This window comes from Brachypodium distachyon, chromosome 4 (assembly GCF_000005505.3).
Source record: "Brachypodium distachyon strain Bd21 chromosome 4, Brachypodium_distachyon_v3.0, whole genome shotgun sequence".
In the NCBI taxonomy this organism is placed as follows: domain Eukaryota; kingdom Viridiplantae; phylum Streptophyta; class Magnoliopsida; order Poales; family Poaceae; genus Brachypodium; species Brachypodium distachyon.
In genome coordinates, this window is record NC_016134.3 from 42,157,655 (window position 1) to 42,176,731 (window position 19,077).

Sequence of the window (19,077 nt, forward strand, 5' to 3'; positions counted from 1 at the left end):
AGCTGGGTGAAGTGCGGCAGGATGTCGAGAGGGAGTGGAAAGAGATCTCCCGGTTAAGGGAGGAGACCCGGCTAGCCCGGCAGGCCAGGGACGAGGCCACAACGCCAGTCGTCCCCGAGGCGGAGCTCCACCGGCAGCTGGAGGCCCAACACGTCGAGCACCAGCAAGATTGGTCTCGCTGGCCGTGGCACGGGAGAAGGGCGACAAGGAGCACGAGGACATGCTGGCAACAGCTCAAGCTCGCCTAAACGAGAAGAGCGAGCTGGTCAGCGGCTACTCCACCCAACTCCAAGCGGTGCGCACGAAGCTGGAGGAGCAGGCCAAGGTTGCGGAGGAAGCGGCAGTGGCGTCGGCACGGCGAGAGAAGGAGCTGCGGGAGCAGTTACGGACCTGGGAGCGCGAACTCGTGGGGGAGCTCAATTCCGCCAAGTAAAGGAGCGCCCATCTCGAGTCCGAGCTGACCACCGCCCAGGGTGAGCTCGTCAAGACTGGCGAGAACAATGTGGGCAAGGCCAAGGAGATCGTGCGGCTGACAGAACTCCTCCGGAAGGCCAAGCTCGCGATGGTGTCCTCGCGCAGCAACCACGACAAGTTGGCGGAGCAGCGGCGGAGGGAGACCGAGAAGCTGCTTGAAATCACACAGGCCGTTCACGAGCTGCGGCCGAGGTTCGAGCGGCAGGCGGCGAAGGTGGACGGCACAGACGTCAGCACCCTAATCCCATTCTTCTCCGACATGGTGGGGAAGCTCGGGGCACTGGACGTGTGGATCTCCAAGTTTTGCGACGGGGAGATAGCGTCGTGCGCCAGGGAGATCGCCGAGACGATCCTCCCCCGGGCACACTACTACCACCCCGACTTCCCGTTCGAGGCACTGCTGGACGCGTGGTCGGACAGCGAGGACGGTCCCTCCCACACCAGGGTAGTGGGCAAGTTCATCGATGAAGTGGTGGAGTGGATGAAGAGGAGGCCGGAGCCGGAGCCCCCCGCGGAAGACCCGGGCAACCAGTCGCCGTAGTGCCCTACTAGTTTCTGTCTTCCCTTTGTTTCCTGCAAGTGCGCTCGGCGCCGTTAAACAATTATGGTTTTATTAGCACATGTAATCATTCGCTACTTTCAGAAATTTCGCTTTCCGGTTCTACTTGGTACTTGTTCCTGGAATTGACTCGTGGGGTGGACCTTTCTGTCCCCGTGTGTTTATGCTTTGTGTTGCCGGAGACTTGCACGCAACTCACTTAACCAGACCAAGGATCCGGGACGGACCCGCAGTGCCAACCTGGGGTTAAGTAGCAGCGGCGAGCCACTCCACTTGCGGGTTAGCTACTCCAAAGCACGCGCCTACAGGACGGACCCGCAAGCCGCATGAGAAGCGCACTCCCCCCGCAAGCGTCCTTCTAACACTCCAGCCACACACAAGACCCAACCCACACCAACGAGCCAGCGTTGAGATTAGAAAGCTAGGCGCCTAGGATAATGCACTTAGCTGTCTATTCTCTTGTCAAACGTATCGGTTCTGCACTTGAAACGCCTGCTGGAGGGATGCGGCAAGGGCGCTGTGGCAGTGCACCCATCGGCGCTAAGCACTGATGGTATGCATCCCCACAGCGTCTCTGCGGCAACCCTCGCCTTGGAAACTCCTTCTGGAGGGATGCGGCAAGGGCACGATGGCAGTGCACCCATCGGCGCTGAGCACTGATGGCATGCACCACCACCGCGTCTCTGCGGCAACCCCCGCCTCGGAGATGCCCGAAGGAGTGATGTGGCAGGGACGCGATGGTGGGAACACCCTCGGCGCTTGCGCGCGGAGGAATGCACCACCACCGCTTTTCTACTGCATCACTCGCCATCTTCTTAGCTTTGCCCTGAGTCGCCCCGTGGCCACCACGCCCTTTTATAGGCACGGTGGAGAATCCTGCCGCCGCGCGCATCGAGCTACCGCGGCACACGTGGCGACACGCTCCTGTGGTAAGAGCCTTGAAGCGGTCGCCATGCACCAGTGGTTACCTGCTAGACGACACGGCCAGTGAGTACTCCACAACTATCACAGTGCGTCTGATTCCTATCCTTATCCTGCATGTCAGATTCTTACCAAGCCCAAGATGCTGCATTTTTTTTCTCGAAATGCACGAAAAAAGGTACAGCATAGATAACTCTGCTTCCTCCCAGCCCCCGGGCACAAAAGGGTCAATACCAAACTTCGGTGTGAGCATTCCTTCATTCCTGAGACGTCGCTTCTGCATGGTGCGCGTTGCCATGGTGCGCGTTGCGGGGAACCCGAAAACGGCACGACCCCGTGCCGGAGTGATCCGGCAACGGGTTTTTTGTTTTCGAGGCTCCGGCAGCCCCCTGCTCACAGCCAAGGATGGAAAGAGATTTCTATGCACCTAGAGGAGGAGACAGAAGAAAGAACATGCAATAACTAGACAATCTGAAATTCAGAGGAAATCACTTAACTTTATTCATAGAAACTAGCGGATTACAATCGAGGGTTGCCCGGCTACACTAGTTCGAGAGGCATGCTGCAGCAGCATCACCCGTGTGTCAGGCTCCGCCGCTTCACGGGTAGAACTTGCACAAGTGCTCAAGATTCCAACTGTTTTGCACCGGCAAGCCTTCTTCGGTTTCCAGCCGGACAGCCCCCGGCATGGTCACCTGCACTACCCAGAAGGGCCCCTCCCATTTCGGAGCCAACTTGTTCCCGGCCTTCGTTCCTTGTATCCAGCACAGGACAAGGTCTCCGACCTCGAGCTCCCGGGTACGGACTCGCCTGTCATGATAACGGCGGAGCCCCTGCTGATAGCGTGCAGCTCGTACAGCAGCCCGGCATCGAAGTTCTTCGATGAAGTTAAGATCGTCAACCCTCTGCTCGTGTTGGCTATGCTTGCCGTACGCGCGTACCCAAGGGGATCCATGCTTGAGCTCGAGGGGCAGCACCGCTTCTGCCCCGTAGACAAGGGCGAATAGAGTTTCACCCGTTGCCCGGCTAGGTGTGGTCCTGATCGACCACAGCACGGGCTGGAGTTCTTCAATCAAGTGCTTCCCGTGGCCTTTGAGCTTGTCAAAGGTTCTCGTCTTGAGCCCCCGTAGCACTTCTGCGTTGGCCCTCTCCGCCTGTCCGTTGCTCCTCGGGTGAGCAACCGAGGCGAAGTGGATCTTGGTGCCCATGTCCTCGCGGTAGGCTTGGAACACGGCGCTCGTAAATTGTGTGCCATTATCGGTGATAATGCCGTTAGGCACACCAAACCGGCACACAATGCCCTTGAAGAACTTGATGGCCGCCTGAGCGGATACCTTCCGCACTGGTTCCACTTTCACCCACTTGGAGAACTTGTCGATGGCTACGAGCAAGTACTCATAGCCGCCAACTGCTCTCGGCAACTTGTCGACGATGTCCAGCCCCCAGACCGCGAATGGCCAGGAGGATGGGATGACTTGCAGGGCTTGCACCGGCAGATTACTCTTCTTCGCATGAAATTTGCACGCCTCGCACGTCTTGACTAGTTGCTCGGCATCGGCTAGTGCTGTAGGCCAGGAGAAGCCGTGCCGAAAAGCCTTGCCGGCCAGAGCCTGGGAGGCCACATGGTGCGAGCATGTGCCTTGGTGTATATCTTCCAGAAGTGTGCGCCCTTCGTCTTGGGGTACGCAAAGGAGTTTTACTCCATTTGCATGCCTCCGGTAGAGATTCCCATCTACCAGAGCGTACATCTTGGCTTGCCGGGCTATGCGCTCCGTTTGCACGCCTCCGGTAGAGATTCCCATCTACCAGAGCGTACATCTTGGCTTGCCGGGCTTCCCCCTTGAGGTAGCGGGCGATGTCCATCGCCCAAGGCGGGGTTTCCCTACTCGTGCATGCCGCCACATCGGCAGCATGGACCTCCGATGTTGCGGGGTTTCCTTCGGGTGCCGGGGGGGCTTCTCCGGCAGCCGGCTTGGGAGTGACTGAAGGCATAGTCCGCCTGTGCCAGAACACTCCCGCCGGGACTTTCCGGCGCTCTGCTGTCCACTTGGACAGTTCATCAGCCGCGAAATTATCCTTGCGCTTGATGTACTCGAATCGTAAACCCTTGAACTTGTGTTTTAGCTTGCGGACTTCATCCACGTACGCTGCCATCTGCGGGCAGTCGTAGTCCTTGTTAACCTGGTTGATCACGAGTTTGGAATTTCCGCGGACAACCAGGCGCTTAATATCGAGGGCGATTGCCGCCTGCAACCCGGCGAGCAACCCCTCGTACTCGGTCGTGTTGTTGGTGGAGTTGGAGAAGTCAAGTTGGATGGCGAATTTCAACTGGTCTCCCGTGGGTGACTCGATGACGACTCCGGCGCCAGCCCCCTGCAGGCTGCACGCGCCGTCAAAGTACATGACCCAGTGGCCTTCGTCCAGCCTGCCGGGCATGTTGGTCTCTGCCTCCTCTTCTTCTATGCCTGTCGAGGTCCACTCTACAAGGAAATCAGCCAGAGCGGCACTCTTGATACTCTTGGAGTTCGTGAAGTGCAGATCAAACTCCGACAACTCCATCCTCCACTCGGCCACTCTCCCGGTGGCTTCACGATTGGTGAGGGCCTGCTCGAGGCAGAACCCTGACACCACCGTGATGCGGTGCGCCTGGAAGTAATGGCGCAGCTTGCGGGATGCAAGCAGAATCCCCAGCAAGAGCTTCTGCACTTGCGGGTACCGTACGCGAGCGTCGCGCAACACTGTGCTGACGAAGTACACAGGGTGCTGCACGAGCCGCTTGCGTGGTATCGGCCCCGCCGGCTCGTTGGCGGTTCCCGGGTTCGAGGTGGTTGCCAGGGCTGGCTCAGCCCCCTACCCCGTAACCCCAGCCCCCGGGAGATCTTCTTCTCTCTCGGCAACAAGCACCGAGTTGATCACTTGGTCAGTCGCCGCTAGGTAGAGTAGCAGCGGCTCGCCCGGCTTGGGGCGACAAGAATCGGCGGCGATTTCAGGTACTGCTTCAGGTCCTGGAACGCCGCCTCACCCTCGGGGGTCCAATCGATTGGGCCCTTCTTCTTCATTACCTTGAAGAAAGGCAAGGCACGTTCGCCCAGCCTTGAAATGAAGCGGCCCCGTGCGGCAACACTGTCGTTGAGGCACTGGACATATTTCACCTTGCGGGGAGCCTCCATCTTCTCAATAGTTTCTATCTTCTTTGGGTTGGCATGAATCCCCCTCTGTGAAACCAAGAAGCCCAGAAACTGCCCGAGTCTACACCAAAAGTGCATTTCTCAGGGTTCAATTTGAGCTTGATTCTGCGGAGGTTATCGAACGTCTCCCGCAAGTCATCAATGAGCAAGTCCCCACGCTTTGACTTGATGATGATATCATCCATGTAGGCCTCAACATTTCGGCCTAGCTGGGGTCCGAAACACTCGCGTAAGGCACGTTGAAATGTAGAGCCCGCGTTCTTCAACCAGAAAGGCATGCACGTGTAAAAGTAGCAGCCAACCGAGGTGATGAACGCAGTTTTCTCCTCGTCCTCGACTGCCATCTTAATCTGATGGTAGCAGGAAAAAGCATCCAAAAAACACAATAAATAGCAACCGGCAGTGGAGTATACTATTTGATCAATGCGGGGTACAGGGAAAGGGTTTTTGGGACATGCACGATTTAGATCAGTAAAATCTACTCACATGCGCAGTTTGTTTTCCCCTTTGGGTACTACAACTGGGTTTGCTAACCTAGTGGGGTACAGTACTTCCCAGATAGCCCCCGCAGATTTCAGCTTGTCCACTTCTTGCATGATGAAGTCTTTGTGCTCCTGTGCTTGTCGGCGGACCTTCTGCTTGACGGGGCGGGTGTCTGGACGCACCGCAAGTCAATGCTCGATCACCTCCCTAGGGACTCCAGGAAGATCCGATGGTTTCCAAGCGAACATGTCGGTGTTCTCCCGGAGGAAAGTGATGAGGGCGCTTTCCTATTTGGCATCGAGGTTCGCACTGATGGTGATGGTGCGTTTCTCGTTGCCGGCTTGGAGGGGCAGCTTCTTCACCTTGCCGGCCTCCTCCTTGAGCTTCGGGCCCTTGCCGGGGCATGAGCTCGAGCTTATGCTTCCCCCAGCTAGTTGCCGCGGGGTAACACGAGCCTTCTTCGCTGTGGGGCGATCGCCTGGCAACGAGCCTTCGCTTCCGACGATTCTTTCGTCACCGGAATCGGCTGCGGCGGCGGCCTTGACGACCTCGCCAACACATCAAACCGCGTCCTTGAGATCGCACTTGATGGACAAGACTCCATACGTGGACGGCATCTTCATCACGCCATAGGCGCAATGGGTTGCCGCTATGAACTTGATCAGCGTCGGCCGACCAAGGATCCCGTTGTACGGCAACGGGGTATGAGCCACATCAAACATGAGGTGCTTAGTCCTAAACGCTTCTCGGGACCCGAACGTGACCGGTAGTGTGATGCGCCCCAGGGGGCGCACGATCCCGGGGTTCACTCCCCGGAACGGGTCGGTGGGCTTCATCTGCTCCAGTGGCAGCTGAAGCTTCTCCACCAACCTGGCGGACAGGAGGTTTAACCCCGCTCGTTGTCCATCAGCACCTTGGTCACCATCATGTTGTTGATGATCGGTGAGACCACGAAGGGCAAAACCCCTGACCCCAACTCTCGGGCTGGGTGATCGTCAGGGTTGAAGGTGATCGGCACATGCGACGACTTGAACGGCTGTTGCACCTCCATGTCCGGCAACAGCGCACACACCTCCCGGGTGAGGCGCTTTAGCGCTATAGGATGAGAGAGCATAAGCCCCCCTATGGATGCAGGCGACGCCGCGGGGCTCCTGGAAGACGGGCTCGTCGCCCTCGCTATAATCGGACTCGCGCTGCTCCTCAGCACGAGCCTTGTCTCGTCCCCGGGGAGGCCGCTCCCTGCCGGCGCGGGCTTGGCCTCGACCCCCCGGGCTTCCTCTCTGCCGGCATCTCCCCCTGCAGGCTTCGCTCCATCTCTGGGGTCATTCAGGCAGTCGCGGGAGAGATGCCCGATATCCCCGCAATTAAAGCAGGCACCGGCTGCTCGACGCTCCTCGTGGCGCTGCTCGCGCCTCTGCTTGATACCCTGCAGGATGCAGCAATCCTGTGCATCATGGGTAGCGTTGGCGGGGATGGGGCAGCGGGGTGCGTCGCCTGACTTGCCGCCAGACCCACCAGCGGACGAGGCCTTTTTCGCAGGCCTCAAGGTAGCCCCCGGTTCCGCGGCAAGCACTTGCTTCCCGCCACGCTTCCGGGAACCCTTCTTCTGCGAGCCCTCAGCGGGACTCACGGCAGCCTTAGCTGCAAGTTCGGGCACCAAGCGCCCTTCCTCGGCCATGGCACACTTGTGCGCCAAGGTGTAGAGCTCATGCGTCGTCCGGATCCGGGGCGTGCTCAGCTTCTCACGCATCTTGGGATCACGGACGTTGATGGCGAAGGTGTTGATGATGGCGGCAGCCTCCGCCTCAGAAATGGAGTAGGAGAGTCTGGAGAAGCGGTTGATGAAGCTCCGCAACGTCTCCCCTGGCTTCTGCACCACGGTGTGCAGCTCCGCCATGGTTCCCGGGCGCTTGTAGCCACCCTGGAACGCACTGACAAAATGCCCGCGCAAGTCATCCCACGAGAAGATGGATCCTGCCGGCAAGTTGAGCAACCAAGTTCTCGCCGATCCTTTCAGGACCATGGGGAACTAGTTGGCCCTAACCTTCTCATCGGCACCCACGGCGTTCAAACGAGTAAGTTAGGAGGAAATCCTTAGGGTTCGTGGTCCCGTCGTACATCTCGAGCGTTGGCGGGGCTCGGAACTTGCGAGGCCACTCCACCTTTCGCAGTTCACGAGTGAACGCGGGGCAACCGTTTTCAGCCCCCCCGGAGCAATTCGCCTTGGCCTCCGGGGTTTGCGCGGTCACGTGCAAGCCGGGAGTTCGTCCAGCCAGCATCCCGGAGTATGTTCCAATGGTTCGATTAGCGGAGGTTTTATGCCGGCTAAAACCATGCCATTTGCTATTTCAACTTGTCCATTGGATTGAGTATGTGCTACGGAAGCGATATCCAGTCGGATTTTCTTTTCCGCACAAAATCGCGCGAAAGGTCCTTCCGTGAAGTTTGTTCCATTATCTGTGATGACACTGTGCGGGTACCCATATCTCAAGATAATGTCCTTCAGGAATGATACCGCAGTTTTGCCGTCACACTTTCGTATTGGCTTTACCTCAATCCACTTGGTGAACTCGTCGACCATAACCAAGATATGTGTCATGCCTCCTCGCGCCCGCTTGAACGGTCCCACCATATCATAACACCAAACGGCAAACGGCCAAGTGATTGGAATAGTTTTGAGCTCGGATGCCAGCATATGAATCTTGCTGGCATATCTCTGGCAGCCGTTACACTTCCTGACTATATCTTCTGCTTCCTGTAGTGCACTTGGCCAGTAGAAACCATGCCGGAATGCCTTGCCCACTTGCGTTCGCGAAGATGTATGATGGCCGCACTCTCCCTGATGAATAACCCGGAGTATTTCTTGCCCTTCTTCTGGCTCGGCGCATCGCTGCAGGATATTTGTGACACTCCTCTTGTATAGTTCGTCATTGATGATGGTGTACGCTTTCGCCCTTCTCTGAATTTGTCTTGCCGTCACTTCCTCTTCCGGAAGATTCCCATCTTTGAGGTAAGACATTATCGGTTGCGCCCAAACCGGCATAGGACGAGTGGTGAAGATCGGCTCATCCGGTACGTCTATCTCCATTGGCTCAACCGCCATTGGCCATAGCCTGAGATTTCACGGCATCCCGTTTGTTGTACTGCAGGGCATAGGGTGCTAACTCGACAGCCCACTTTGCGACCCGGCCGCTCGCGTCTTTGTTACTCATGATTTTCAAGACGGACGCCTCGCATATAACTCAGATCTGATGTGCCTCAAAGTAATGCTTCAGCTTCTTTGCCACCATATACACGCCATACGTTATTTTATGGTAATGGGGGTAATTCGGCTTAGACGACGATAGCGAACCGTGCGGACGGCGGGGGGGTCTTCGGCCACCACCACCTGCTCTGGGTACCTGCAAGGGCTGTTAGTAGCAACATAAACCTCGTGCATGCCAAAGTTGATGAAGCGGCCCGCGCAGGGAAGCGGTGCGTCGTTGAAGCAGCTCGCGTTGTTGTCGATGAAGCCAGAGAGCCGAATCTCTGGACCAAACCGGAGACCACGAGCTCTCCGATGGTGAGAAAGCTTCCCGTCCAGATGAAGACTCCAGCCAGCGCCGCTGCAGGCCCCACGGTGGGCGCCAACTGTCGTGGTGGTGTCACGACAGATGCCATAGGATGGCTTAATTTGGGGCCGATGGACGAAGGAGGATCCGGAGGAGGGAGGATGTGAAGGAAAACACGCTCAAGTTACACACACACACACACACAGATTTATCCAGGTTCGGAACCCTCTTGCCGAGGTAAGACTCCTACTCCTGCTTTGTTGTATTAGCGAGATAGACAAGCTCTATAATGGAGCTCCTTAAGCTGTATTCTTGAGGAAGAAGAAGAAGGGGAAACCCTAGATGCCTAAGTGATCCATCCCTTTCTACAGAGGGGTAAGGTTCTATTTATAAGCCGCCCATGTCACACTGACATGTGGGCCGAGTCCTAACGTCACCTTCCTTGGGCCCCGCCGGGCACGCGGCTCGGTTCCCTCCCGGTGGCACCGTAGGGGACAAGACAACTTTACTTTTCCCTGGCACCCTGCAGAAAGTACCGCTATCCTCTGCCGGCTTCCGTCAGAGATTCTCTTTCGGTGCTTCTCTTGTGCAATCGCCTGGCACCGGTACGTAAGCGGCGATTGCGTTTTCCACGATAATGATGACGCTGCTTTATCCTCTGCCGCGTGGTCAGGATAAGACCGTTGAGAGATCTCGGCGTGGGCCGAGATCAAGGTGCTTGTCCTTATCCTGCATGCTCATAAGACAATATAGTCATGCCGGCATACGTTCAGGATGCCGGCTTAGTGTTAGTTTGACTTTACGATGCCGGCATACATAACCATGCCGGCTTTGCCTCCGTCATCTTGGCTAGAGTTGTGTCGTCATGACCCTACCCGGGGTCATCCCCCGACACACGGTGCAACGATGTGCAAACGAGCTTCTCCTCTGGGCCTCTCGATGTCACTATCAACCTCATAAGCTTTTATTGACATATTGGTCACTAATGTTATCTCGAGGATTGTATTTTTTTTTTGGTCTTGTATATTCGCCTCCCCTCTCTCTCCTCGTACATAATCTCCCTCTCCTTTGTACATACATTTGGTTATTTTTTTTATAAAATTGTGGTGAAGGCTCTGCCCCTCGTAGTTCCTTCAGTACATAAATAAATATGGTGCTCCATCTCTTGTGAAAAATAATACTTAAAACTCCTCTACCTAGGAGTTGATGAGATGGCCAACATTTCTCTTTTAAAAGAGCATCGAGAAATTGTTATCCCCTGGCGTGATTTTTATACCCTCATTACAAGAGACTAAATCATCGAGGAATCACATGATCTAAATTTGGTTTTACTACTATTTATCGAATGATTGAGAAGATAATAATTTTTAAGTCGTCGGTACAATCAACCCGGTTTAAATATAAGAGTCGTTTAACTGCAACAAAAGATGAAAAAAATCTTGGACAGATAGCTAGCAACGTTGACTGAACTATAGGCCTTCTCGTAATCATGTGATGCTCTCTTTTGATCGCATATGCATCAGATTGTAATACATTCTAAATGTGGAACACATAAAGTAAATATCGATCGATATCTCATTCGGTTGGATAGATCCGGGCCGTTAGATAGGAGCTAAATGTATTCGACGGTCGAATATCCTTCCACACCTACTTCTCGAACCATCCTCGCAACCGTTTTATTGCCGCTCCAGTCTCTTCCATGGCCTACATATTCACTTCTTTCCACATCTCGCTCTCTCCCACCCACTTCTTACGCCGGTGCTGCAAGCCGTGCCGTGATGCCAGGCATCCCTAGTCCTCTTTCGTCTTACCTTCCGATGCCCCTCTTCCACCACCACTGTCAGCTCATCCAGCAGGATCGCATGCCTTCGCCCACCACTTCTCCTCGTCGCCGATGTTGGTGTCGTCCTAATTCGTCTGTAAGATCTAGAATACCATATAGACAGATAATACTAGCAAAGACCATCTTTATGCTCTGCCACTTTCGGCTCGATTTTTTTGGAAAGGAGGTATGGAACCAACCAGCACGGTTATTATTCCAAGAGAAAGGTACTTCCCGTCTCCTCTTGTTCTAGCAATTTATCATCTGTCATCTGCGACCAAAATTTTCCAGTATATTGCAAATCTAACAAAAATTAGAAGATAAACACAGGGCATCCGTTCCACCCTCCACGGTACACGGCACACAACACCTTGATTCACGATGGGCAGCATGTAGGCAACTGGATCTGGTGAATTCTGGGGCATCCAAACAAGAACCAGCAGCAGATCGATCACATCTCGAGCACTCCTGATCGTGGTCCGTCCATCCTCGTCACAAGTTCTTCACCGCCCACGCACACCGAGCCAAAGCCGCGCAGCCGCGCACCGCTAGCTCACACGTTTTCCCCTGAACCTGAAAGCCTTTTCAGCCCCACCTCCACACCCACGCCACTCAACCCGCGCCCCGGAACAAAAATTCCACGTCACCGGCGAGTCAAAACTCTCAAAAGGGAGGAAGAAACAGACGCGCCGAGAAACCGAAAGCAGAAAACATCAAAATAGCTCGCGGTGTAAAGTAAAAATGGCCCGGAGATGAAGTGAAACGGAAGCGGCAGGGCAGCAGTCTCCGGCGTCACGGTTCGGTGGGCGGAGCGGGATTTGGGAGTATAGCGCGGAAAAGAAAAGAAAAGAAAAGATGGAAAACAAAAAAGGAGAGAATTAAAGAGGAGCGGAGGAGGGGAGAGAAGGGGCTCCCCCACCGAGATAAATCCAGCCCTCCATGCCGGCGACAGGCGTCAATGTACGGATGTTCCCTCCTCCTCGCTAGCCCCCCCCCCCCCTCCCCACCACCACCACCCCGTCGTCGGATTTCTATTTCTTTTCGGGTAAATCCGCCGCACCATCGAGCTAGCAGTTGTTGTTTGTAGCCTGCCTCGATGCCGCCTCGTGCTCTCGCCTAGCACCGACCGCCCGCTCCTGTGCGTGCGCGCGCGCATGCGCTTTGCTTTGCTTTGATTTCCCTTCGCCGGCCTCTGTATCGCGCTCGCCGCCTGGTTTGGGAGCGGGGCGGAGCATGCGGTTGGGTTTTTCACTGCGGGTGGGAGGAGGAGGAGGAAGAACAGCAGGAGGGGAGGAGGAGGGGGTTCCGGGCGCGTCGCGACGAGTTGCCCCTCGCTGGCACCCGCACCCGCGTCAGCAAAAAGGCGTAGATTCTCGTTCTGCCTCGGCTAGTCCAGTCCCCTCCACCTCGCCCCTGTAGCCCAGATCTGCTGCTCCTCTTCCGCGCGCGCGGCCTCCGCTAGATTCGCCGCCGCCGCCGCCGCTGCCCCCGCGCCCCCCGCCATGCGGTTGATGATGCTGCCGCGGCGGCTGTGAGCGACCAAGGGGGGAATATATATCTAACCGAATAATAATACCCTTTTTTTTGTTTTGTTTTGGGGGGGCGGGGCGGGGGCGGGGGGGAGAGTTGAGATTCTGCTGCTGCCCCCGATGGGGTGCGGGCAGTCGAAGCTGGAGGAGGAGCTCGCGGTGAAGCACTGCCGCGAGCGGTCCGAGCTGCTGGCCCTCGCCATCCGCCACCGCTACACGCTCGCCGACGCGCACCGCGCCTACGCCGAGTCGCTCGGCAAGGTCGGCGCCGTGCTCCACGACTTCCTCCATGGCGTCCAGACGCTGCCCCCGCCGCCGCTCGAGCCCACGCTCCACCTCCCGGCCCACCGCAAGGGGGATGGCCTCCCGGCCGCGTCGCCCTCCCCTGCGCCAGCAATCGCCTCCTCCTCCTCGGCCCAGCCGCCGCCCGTTGCCAAGCAGGTTCGAATCTCCCCTGACGACGACCACATCCACTTCCACTCTGACGACGACTCTGACTCGGAGGATGGTCACATCAAGTTCCACTCCGACGACGAGCCCGAGCCGGCCCAGCGACGGCCGGAGATCGTGCGGTCAGCCGGGGAGCCGGGCCCTAGGCCGCCACCGCAGATGGGACCACCACCCTACGGTTCCTCTGCGTATGGTCCGCCTCCAACATACGGGCCGGGCTACGGGTTTGGTGGATACGGCTCTGCCCCTGACTATGGCGGCGGCATGGGGGGCGGTGGCTATGACCCGGGCTATGGCGGCGGCGGAGGCAATGGACCGGGCTACAGCAGCATGGGACCACCTGTCAGCGATGGCTACGACCCACCGGGCTATGGCGGCGTGGGTGGCTATGGCCAGAGTTTCTTCAACATGAACTATGCGCGCAGCCAGCCGCCACCGCCATCCATTTCGTACCAGCACCATCCGCAGGCCACTGACGCCAGGGTCGAGACCTTCTTCAACACCAGCTATGCACGCGGCCAGCCCCCACCGCCGTCCGTTTCATATGAGCAACGCCCACTGCCCACCAACGCAAGGGTCCACTATTATGGTGACAGTGCGCAGCCGCCCCCGCCTGGGTACGGCGGATATGCCTCCCCACCGCAGAATTCAAGCTCCTATAACCAGTATGGCTATGGCGGTTACTATGGCCGCGGTGCTCCTCCACCTCCAGCAGATATGCCATCCTCCTCCCATGAGGAGGTCGCGCCTCCACCGCCTCCATCTCCACCAAGGGTGTCTACTTGGGACTTCCTAAACCCATTTGAGACATATGCGAGCTACTATGATCAGCCAACTGCTACTCAGGCGCCATACACTCCCAGCAGGAGTTCCAAGGATGTGCGTGAGGAGGAGGGTATCCCAGATTTGGAGGACGAAGACATGGAAGTAGTCAAGGAAGCTTATGGTGACGAAAAGCAACCAATGAAGGGGTACACTGGCAAAGGGAAGGCAGCAAAGGAGGAAGGTAGGAGCAGTACTGGAGATGAACTACCCCGTGAATCTAAGTCGTCGGAGGCTAGCAGTAGTGGGAAAAGCTTGGAGCATGATGTCCATGTAGTTGAGAAGAGTGTTGTGGGAGAACAGGTTCAGCAATCTGAACCACGCCAGCATGTTGCTGGCCTGCCGCCCACAGGTTCGGAGAAGACGTACATTGATGACAATGAGGTTGTGTTGGAGATCAAGGCTCAATTCGAGCGTGCCTCAAATTCAGCTGGTGAGGTGTCCAAGATGCTTGAGGTTGGCAAGATGCCTTACTACCAGAGGAGTTCTGGTTTCAAAGGTATGCGAAGTTTGTCTTTTATGTGCTGTCAAATGGTTCAGTCTTGTTATTTTGCAGTCTCTAAATGTGAGTGCTAACTTTTTACCCAATTACCAATCCAGTATCCGCTATGATGATCTGCGGGATACCAACACTGGAGGAGGAGTTCCTGCGTTTTGAAGAGGACAAGGCGATGGGATGCGGCAACCTTTCTTCAACGCTGCAGAAACTGTACATGTGGGAAAGGAAGCTTCTTCAGGAAGTTAAGGTATAAAATTCGGTTGCATTTTTGAATTTTGCAATGTGATTTTCCCTGTTTGCAATAGCATGCTTGTGCATCAGTGCTATTGGCTGATTCTTGTTCAGAGTTTTCATCTTACTTTTAAGGGTCTAATTTGTTTAGTTATCGTCACTGATGAAAAATATGGATCATGTAGCTAACAACAATTTTTTTAAGGAATAAATGTCCTTCAAATAGGGCTGCTCTAATACTATATTGTTCCCCAACATGTTATATAATTGGTTGGTTCTTAATGCTCTACAAAAACTATCTATGCTATGCGTTTTCTTCCTAGTTTTTTTTTCCTTCAAGGGGCTGGCCACTAGAAGAAATAATTATGTGGAGGCTTATGGTTCAATAGTTTTTTTCATGATCTGCAATTTTAATTTATCCAAGTTTAAATTCAGTGGAAAATTTATGTTTTGTGCATTACAGGCTGAGGAGGAGGAGAGGCTCAAGTACGACAAGAAACGTGAAGAGCTGAAAAATTTAGATGAGAAAGGCGCAGAAGCTGAAAAGATTGCAACCACTGAGAAAGAAATTAGGAAACTGTCAACAAAGATAAGCATAGCTATTCAGGTCGTGAACACTATCTCAGGCAAGATCAGTAAGTTGAGGGATGAAGAGTTATGGCCACAAACATGTGAGCTCATTCAAGGGTATGTATTCTTCCCGTAAAACGTCAGTGACTTTCATATTGTAAAGGCATGGTTTTCCTATTTCATGCTTATTTTACATGTTAGTATTTCTCTTCCCCAAACTTATCTAGCGGCATGTTTATATTAATTTATTTAGTTATTTTACTTCTGCAGTTTGGTGCATTTTGTAAAATAACTTTTTTAGTAGTATGCAGGGAAAAAGTTGCACATGGTTTAGTAACCACAATGTTTTGTTGTGGATGTTCTGTAAGTAGTAATTTTATCGGGGAAACCATTTTTAACACAAATGAAACAGTATCTATACCAATATATTAAATTGGAGTTGGTGGTGATGGTACGGTCGCCGCCGTAGGTTAACTTCGTTAAAATTACAACCAATATGTCACTGCCCGTTATTTTCTTTTCCTCCAGTTTTTTTCACGATTTCTCATACTCCGTCTTACAACCGATGCCACCACACCCGCATGCCAACCTCGACGGCGCTATGAGTTGCCTACACAGAAAATAAAAATAAATAGTTTGTGATTTTGTTGACCCGTAGCAACGCGCGGGCACACCTGCTAGTTCCATTTACCATCACAGTTCTGTACCAATACGGTTTGTAGGAATTGATATGAAAATAATGGTTCCATGTGTAGTTCTGAAAGTCCAATCTAATTTCTCTGTTCCACCAGAAGAAGTTCTATCTTCGTGAAATTAGCTTGACTGTGTATTCACATATGTGGTTAACCAGACTGATGGCATAACTTGTCTCCTGATTATTTCGTGTCAAAAGGATCGTCCGCCATTTGTCTAGTGTTTCTATAGTTGCATTTATGCTTTAATCGGACCATGACTATTCTTAGCAAGTACGAAGTATGTTACAAGGTTTAGTTGTTTGTGCATATCAGGTCGTTTGCTGTTTGTTCAGCACCTGTGCATTTTTACTTGCACTCTGAAGTCTTTATTTACATGATGGCTTTGATATTCGTAATTGATTATATATGTACTGAAATAAATACTTCTTTTCAGGTTGATGCGGATGTGGGACATTATGTTAGAATGCCATCAGATCCAGCTGCATGCCATATCCCAAGCTAAAAACATAGACTCCATGATAGATGCTGCGAAGTTTGATGAAGCTCATATGGACTTGATCAAGCGTCTAGAACTTCAGCTATTGGATTGGATTGCCTGTTTTGCCGCATGGGTCAATGCTCAAAAGAGCTATGTTAATACTTTAAATAAGTGGCTATTGAAAGGAGTTATCTATGTACCTGAGGAAACGGATGATGGTGTGCCCCCTTTTTCTCCTGGACGGTTAGGTGCTCCACCTATTTTCGTCATATGTAATAATTGGGCAGCTGGTGTTGGGAGGATATCTGAGAAGGAAGTAGTCAAGGCAATGCAGGCCTTTGCATCCAATGTTCTCAACCTATGGGAGAAGCACAGATCAGAGCAAAGGCAGGGTATGATGGCTAATAAAGGTATGGATAGGGGCCTTAGGGTGATGGAAAAGGATGAACAGCTGATGCGCAAGGCTCTGGAAGCACAAAACAAGAAGCTTGTCCTCATTTCTGATCAGAGCGGTGTATCTTTGTCTGCTCAGGTGGTACATGATGGAGCCCCCCATGCCGAAATTGGTAGTCTACAGTCAAGTCTGAGGAATATTTTTGAAGCAATGGAGACCTTCACTGCTGCCTCTGCAAATACTTATAGGGATCTTAATCAGCGTGCTGAGGAAGAGAAAATCCGAGTTGCCCAAGAGAGTGGCAGAGTTTCCTAGCTCTGTTCAGTGTTCTTGCTGGTACAAGAGACTTTGTCTGTGCAAAGAAACTGACTCCAGTTATTCAGTTTGAAACTGTAGCATGCATTGCATGCCAGTGGCACAATTGGAGTGGCAAGCTTTCCATTGATTCACCCATGCATGCAACATGCTTCGGCGCTGCACATTTGGGCTTCATTGTGTGAAGGTCCGTGGCAGGCTCTGTAAAGTTCAAGCTAAAATAGAGACTTGAATTGACAACATCCATGTACTTGCAGTACTGATGCCATACCGGAGAAACATATGACTGGGAATAGGTGAATCACCGGACATGTTGCTGGTGGGGGGCAAGAAAACTGAAGCGGCAACAAAACGGAGGTACCTTGCATGTCAGCAGGACAAAAACGCTGAGAGTTCATCAGGAGCCCCTGTAATTAGTCGGAAGATGCGAGCTGGCTAAACTAAATGCCCGATCTAAGCATAGCATCGATCAACAAGTTGTCTGAATCATGAATCCAAGATTCAGTGGATTCATGAAGTCGTATCAGTCCATGTAAAAAGGATGCCCCAAAGCGGTCATTGTGCTGCTGTCAGATTTCGGGAGCTAGAAGAGTGATGCTGGCTGGACTGACAGTGTAAAGACCGCGGCATTGTGAGCCTGCAGACGGATCAAAGCTGATCCCTGATGCTGAGAGACATTTTGACACATGTGGAGCTGGATAGCAGCAGCTTCGCACAGGAGGAGACTCATTTGTAGGAGGGCGATTCGATTCACCAGTTGCCGTTGAGCTCGTAGGACGTAGGTGCCCGCTAACTGCTGCTCCGGCCATCATCGGAATTTTTGGTCCTGTTTGTTTATTCATATACATATGATTCATTCGTGTCGTTGTTGTACAGTTGCTGCCTAACTTAACTCAAACCTTTTTTCTGTTTGTATTTGTTATTGTTTTTTCTCCTCCAAACTCTTGCTCTGCGGTGCCCGTTTTGTTGAAGTTGACTCTGATTAGTGTCATTGGTGCAGCAACTCCTCTAGCGGGGAACATTTTGTGACGAGGTACAAGCAGGTGGATAGTTCGTCAATGTGGCAACTCTTGTTTTTTAGTGGAACTCCTCTTGTTTTAGTTAGATAGTAGAAGAAGGTTTCTATATCCGAGATGCACAAAGCTCACAATAGCCATCGTGAGAAGTTTCAAAAAAAAGAAGGGCCGAAAGAAATCAGAGTTACACCTAACGAAAATAATAGTCCATTTTCAACCCTGAACTTGTACGGATCCTCTGAATCAAACCCTCACCTCCTAATCCCGTGATTTCGGACCCTGACCTAATTAATCCTGGTTCATTAATCCCCTAACCTGACATTAACGAAAATAATAGTCCATTTTCAACCCTGGACTTGTACGGATCGTCTCAATCAAACCCTCACCCCCTAATCCCCTGATTTCAGACCCTGACCTAATTAATCCAGGTTCATTAATCCCCTAACCTGACATTAGCCGTTTGTTTGTGCCACAGGCGTCTCTTTTCGTATTTTCTCAAAACTTTCTTCGAAGGCTCCAAATCCATCGCCCGCCAAAGCTCTTCAACTTTTTTTTACTTATGATCGAAAGGGCACCGTCCTCATCACATCGTCCACACAGCACCCCCGCAGAAAGTTTGCTTCAAGAGCCACAGAATTATCAGCAACTCCGCCAACAAGAACATCTCGATTTGTCAGGGCAATGGCAGCTGCCAAATTCGTCGCCATCTAAAATTGCAATCTCCAGTGTGTTCTGTATGTGTTTTCTAGAAAGAACAAGGTCCCATCAAATGTATGAAAAAAGGGTGCAATAAAAAGAATTCTGTTGCCAGGACCCTTTTGTCTATCCGAAACCCTAGACTACCATGGTTGTTTGAAACAATAACTTACGGACCTCTGTAATAAGTAAATCCATCTTCTTTTTGTGATTCTCCGTTTTTCCTATCAATGCGCTTGTCACGTGCTGTAACTTTGTCATAAGTCAAATTTTTAAAAGTTTAACTAATTTTCTATCAAAGGCACTAAAATCTACAATATCAGTAAGTATACTAAGAAAATACTACTAATAAAACTAATTTAGAATTGTAGATGTTATTACATT

At 52.8% G+C, this 19,077-nt stretch overlaps 1 protein-coding gene and 1 long non-coding RNA gene across 2 annotated transcripts; one reads left to right on the top strand and one right to left on the bottom strand.

The window, feature by feature from the left end:
• Window positions 1-11,989: 11,989 nt before the first annotated feature.
• LOC100823419 (nitrate regulatory gene2 protein) lies at window positions 11,990-17,952 on the top strand. The gene is made up of 4 exons (XM_010240161.3): window positions 11,990-14,298; window positions 14,400-14,545; window positions 14,993-15,216; window positions 16,228-17,952. The coding sequence occupies exons 1-4, from the start codon at window positions 12,648-12,650 to the stop codon at window positions 16,979-16,981; spliced, it is 2,775 nt and encodes a 924-aa protein (XP_010238463.1). The 5' UTR covers window positions 11,990-12,647; the 3' UTR covers window positions 16,982-17,952.
• A 215-nt stretch (window positions 17,953-18,167) lies between these two features.
• On the bottom strand, window positions 18,168-19,046 carry LOC112272337. Its single transcript, XR_002965995.1, has 2 exons — window positions 18,871-19,046; window positions 18,168-18,742 (listed from the first exon to the last, which is right to left on the bottom strand). It is a non-coding gene; the product is annotated as an uncharacterized LOC112272337 (long non-coding RNA).
• Between the last annotated feature and the right edge of the window lie 31 nt (window positions 19,047-19,077).

What these genes read in the sequence shown, in the direction of transcription:
- LOC100823419 (XM_010240161.3), top strand. Translation starts at nt 12,648, where the DNA reads ATGGGGTGCGGGCAGTCGAAGCTGGAGGAGGAGCTCGCGGTGAAGCAC. An exon ending in GAGGAGTTCTGGTTTCAAAG is followed by an intron (nt 14,299 to 14,399) that starts GTATGCGAAGTT and finishes TTACCAATCCAG; the next exon opens with TATCCGCTATGATGATCTGC. An exon ending in AGCTTCTTCAGGAAGTTAAG is followed by an intron (nt 14,546 to 14,992) that starts GTATAAAATTCG and finishes TGTGCATTACAG; the next exon opens with GCTGAGGAGGAGGAGAGGCT.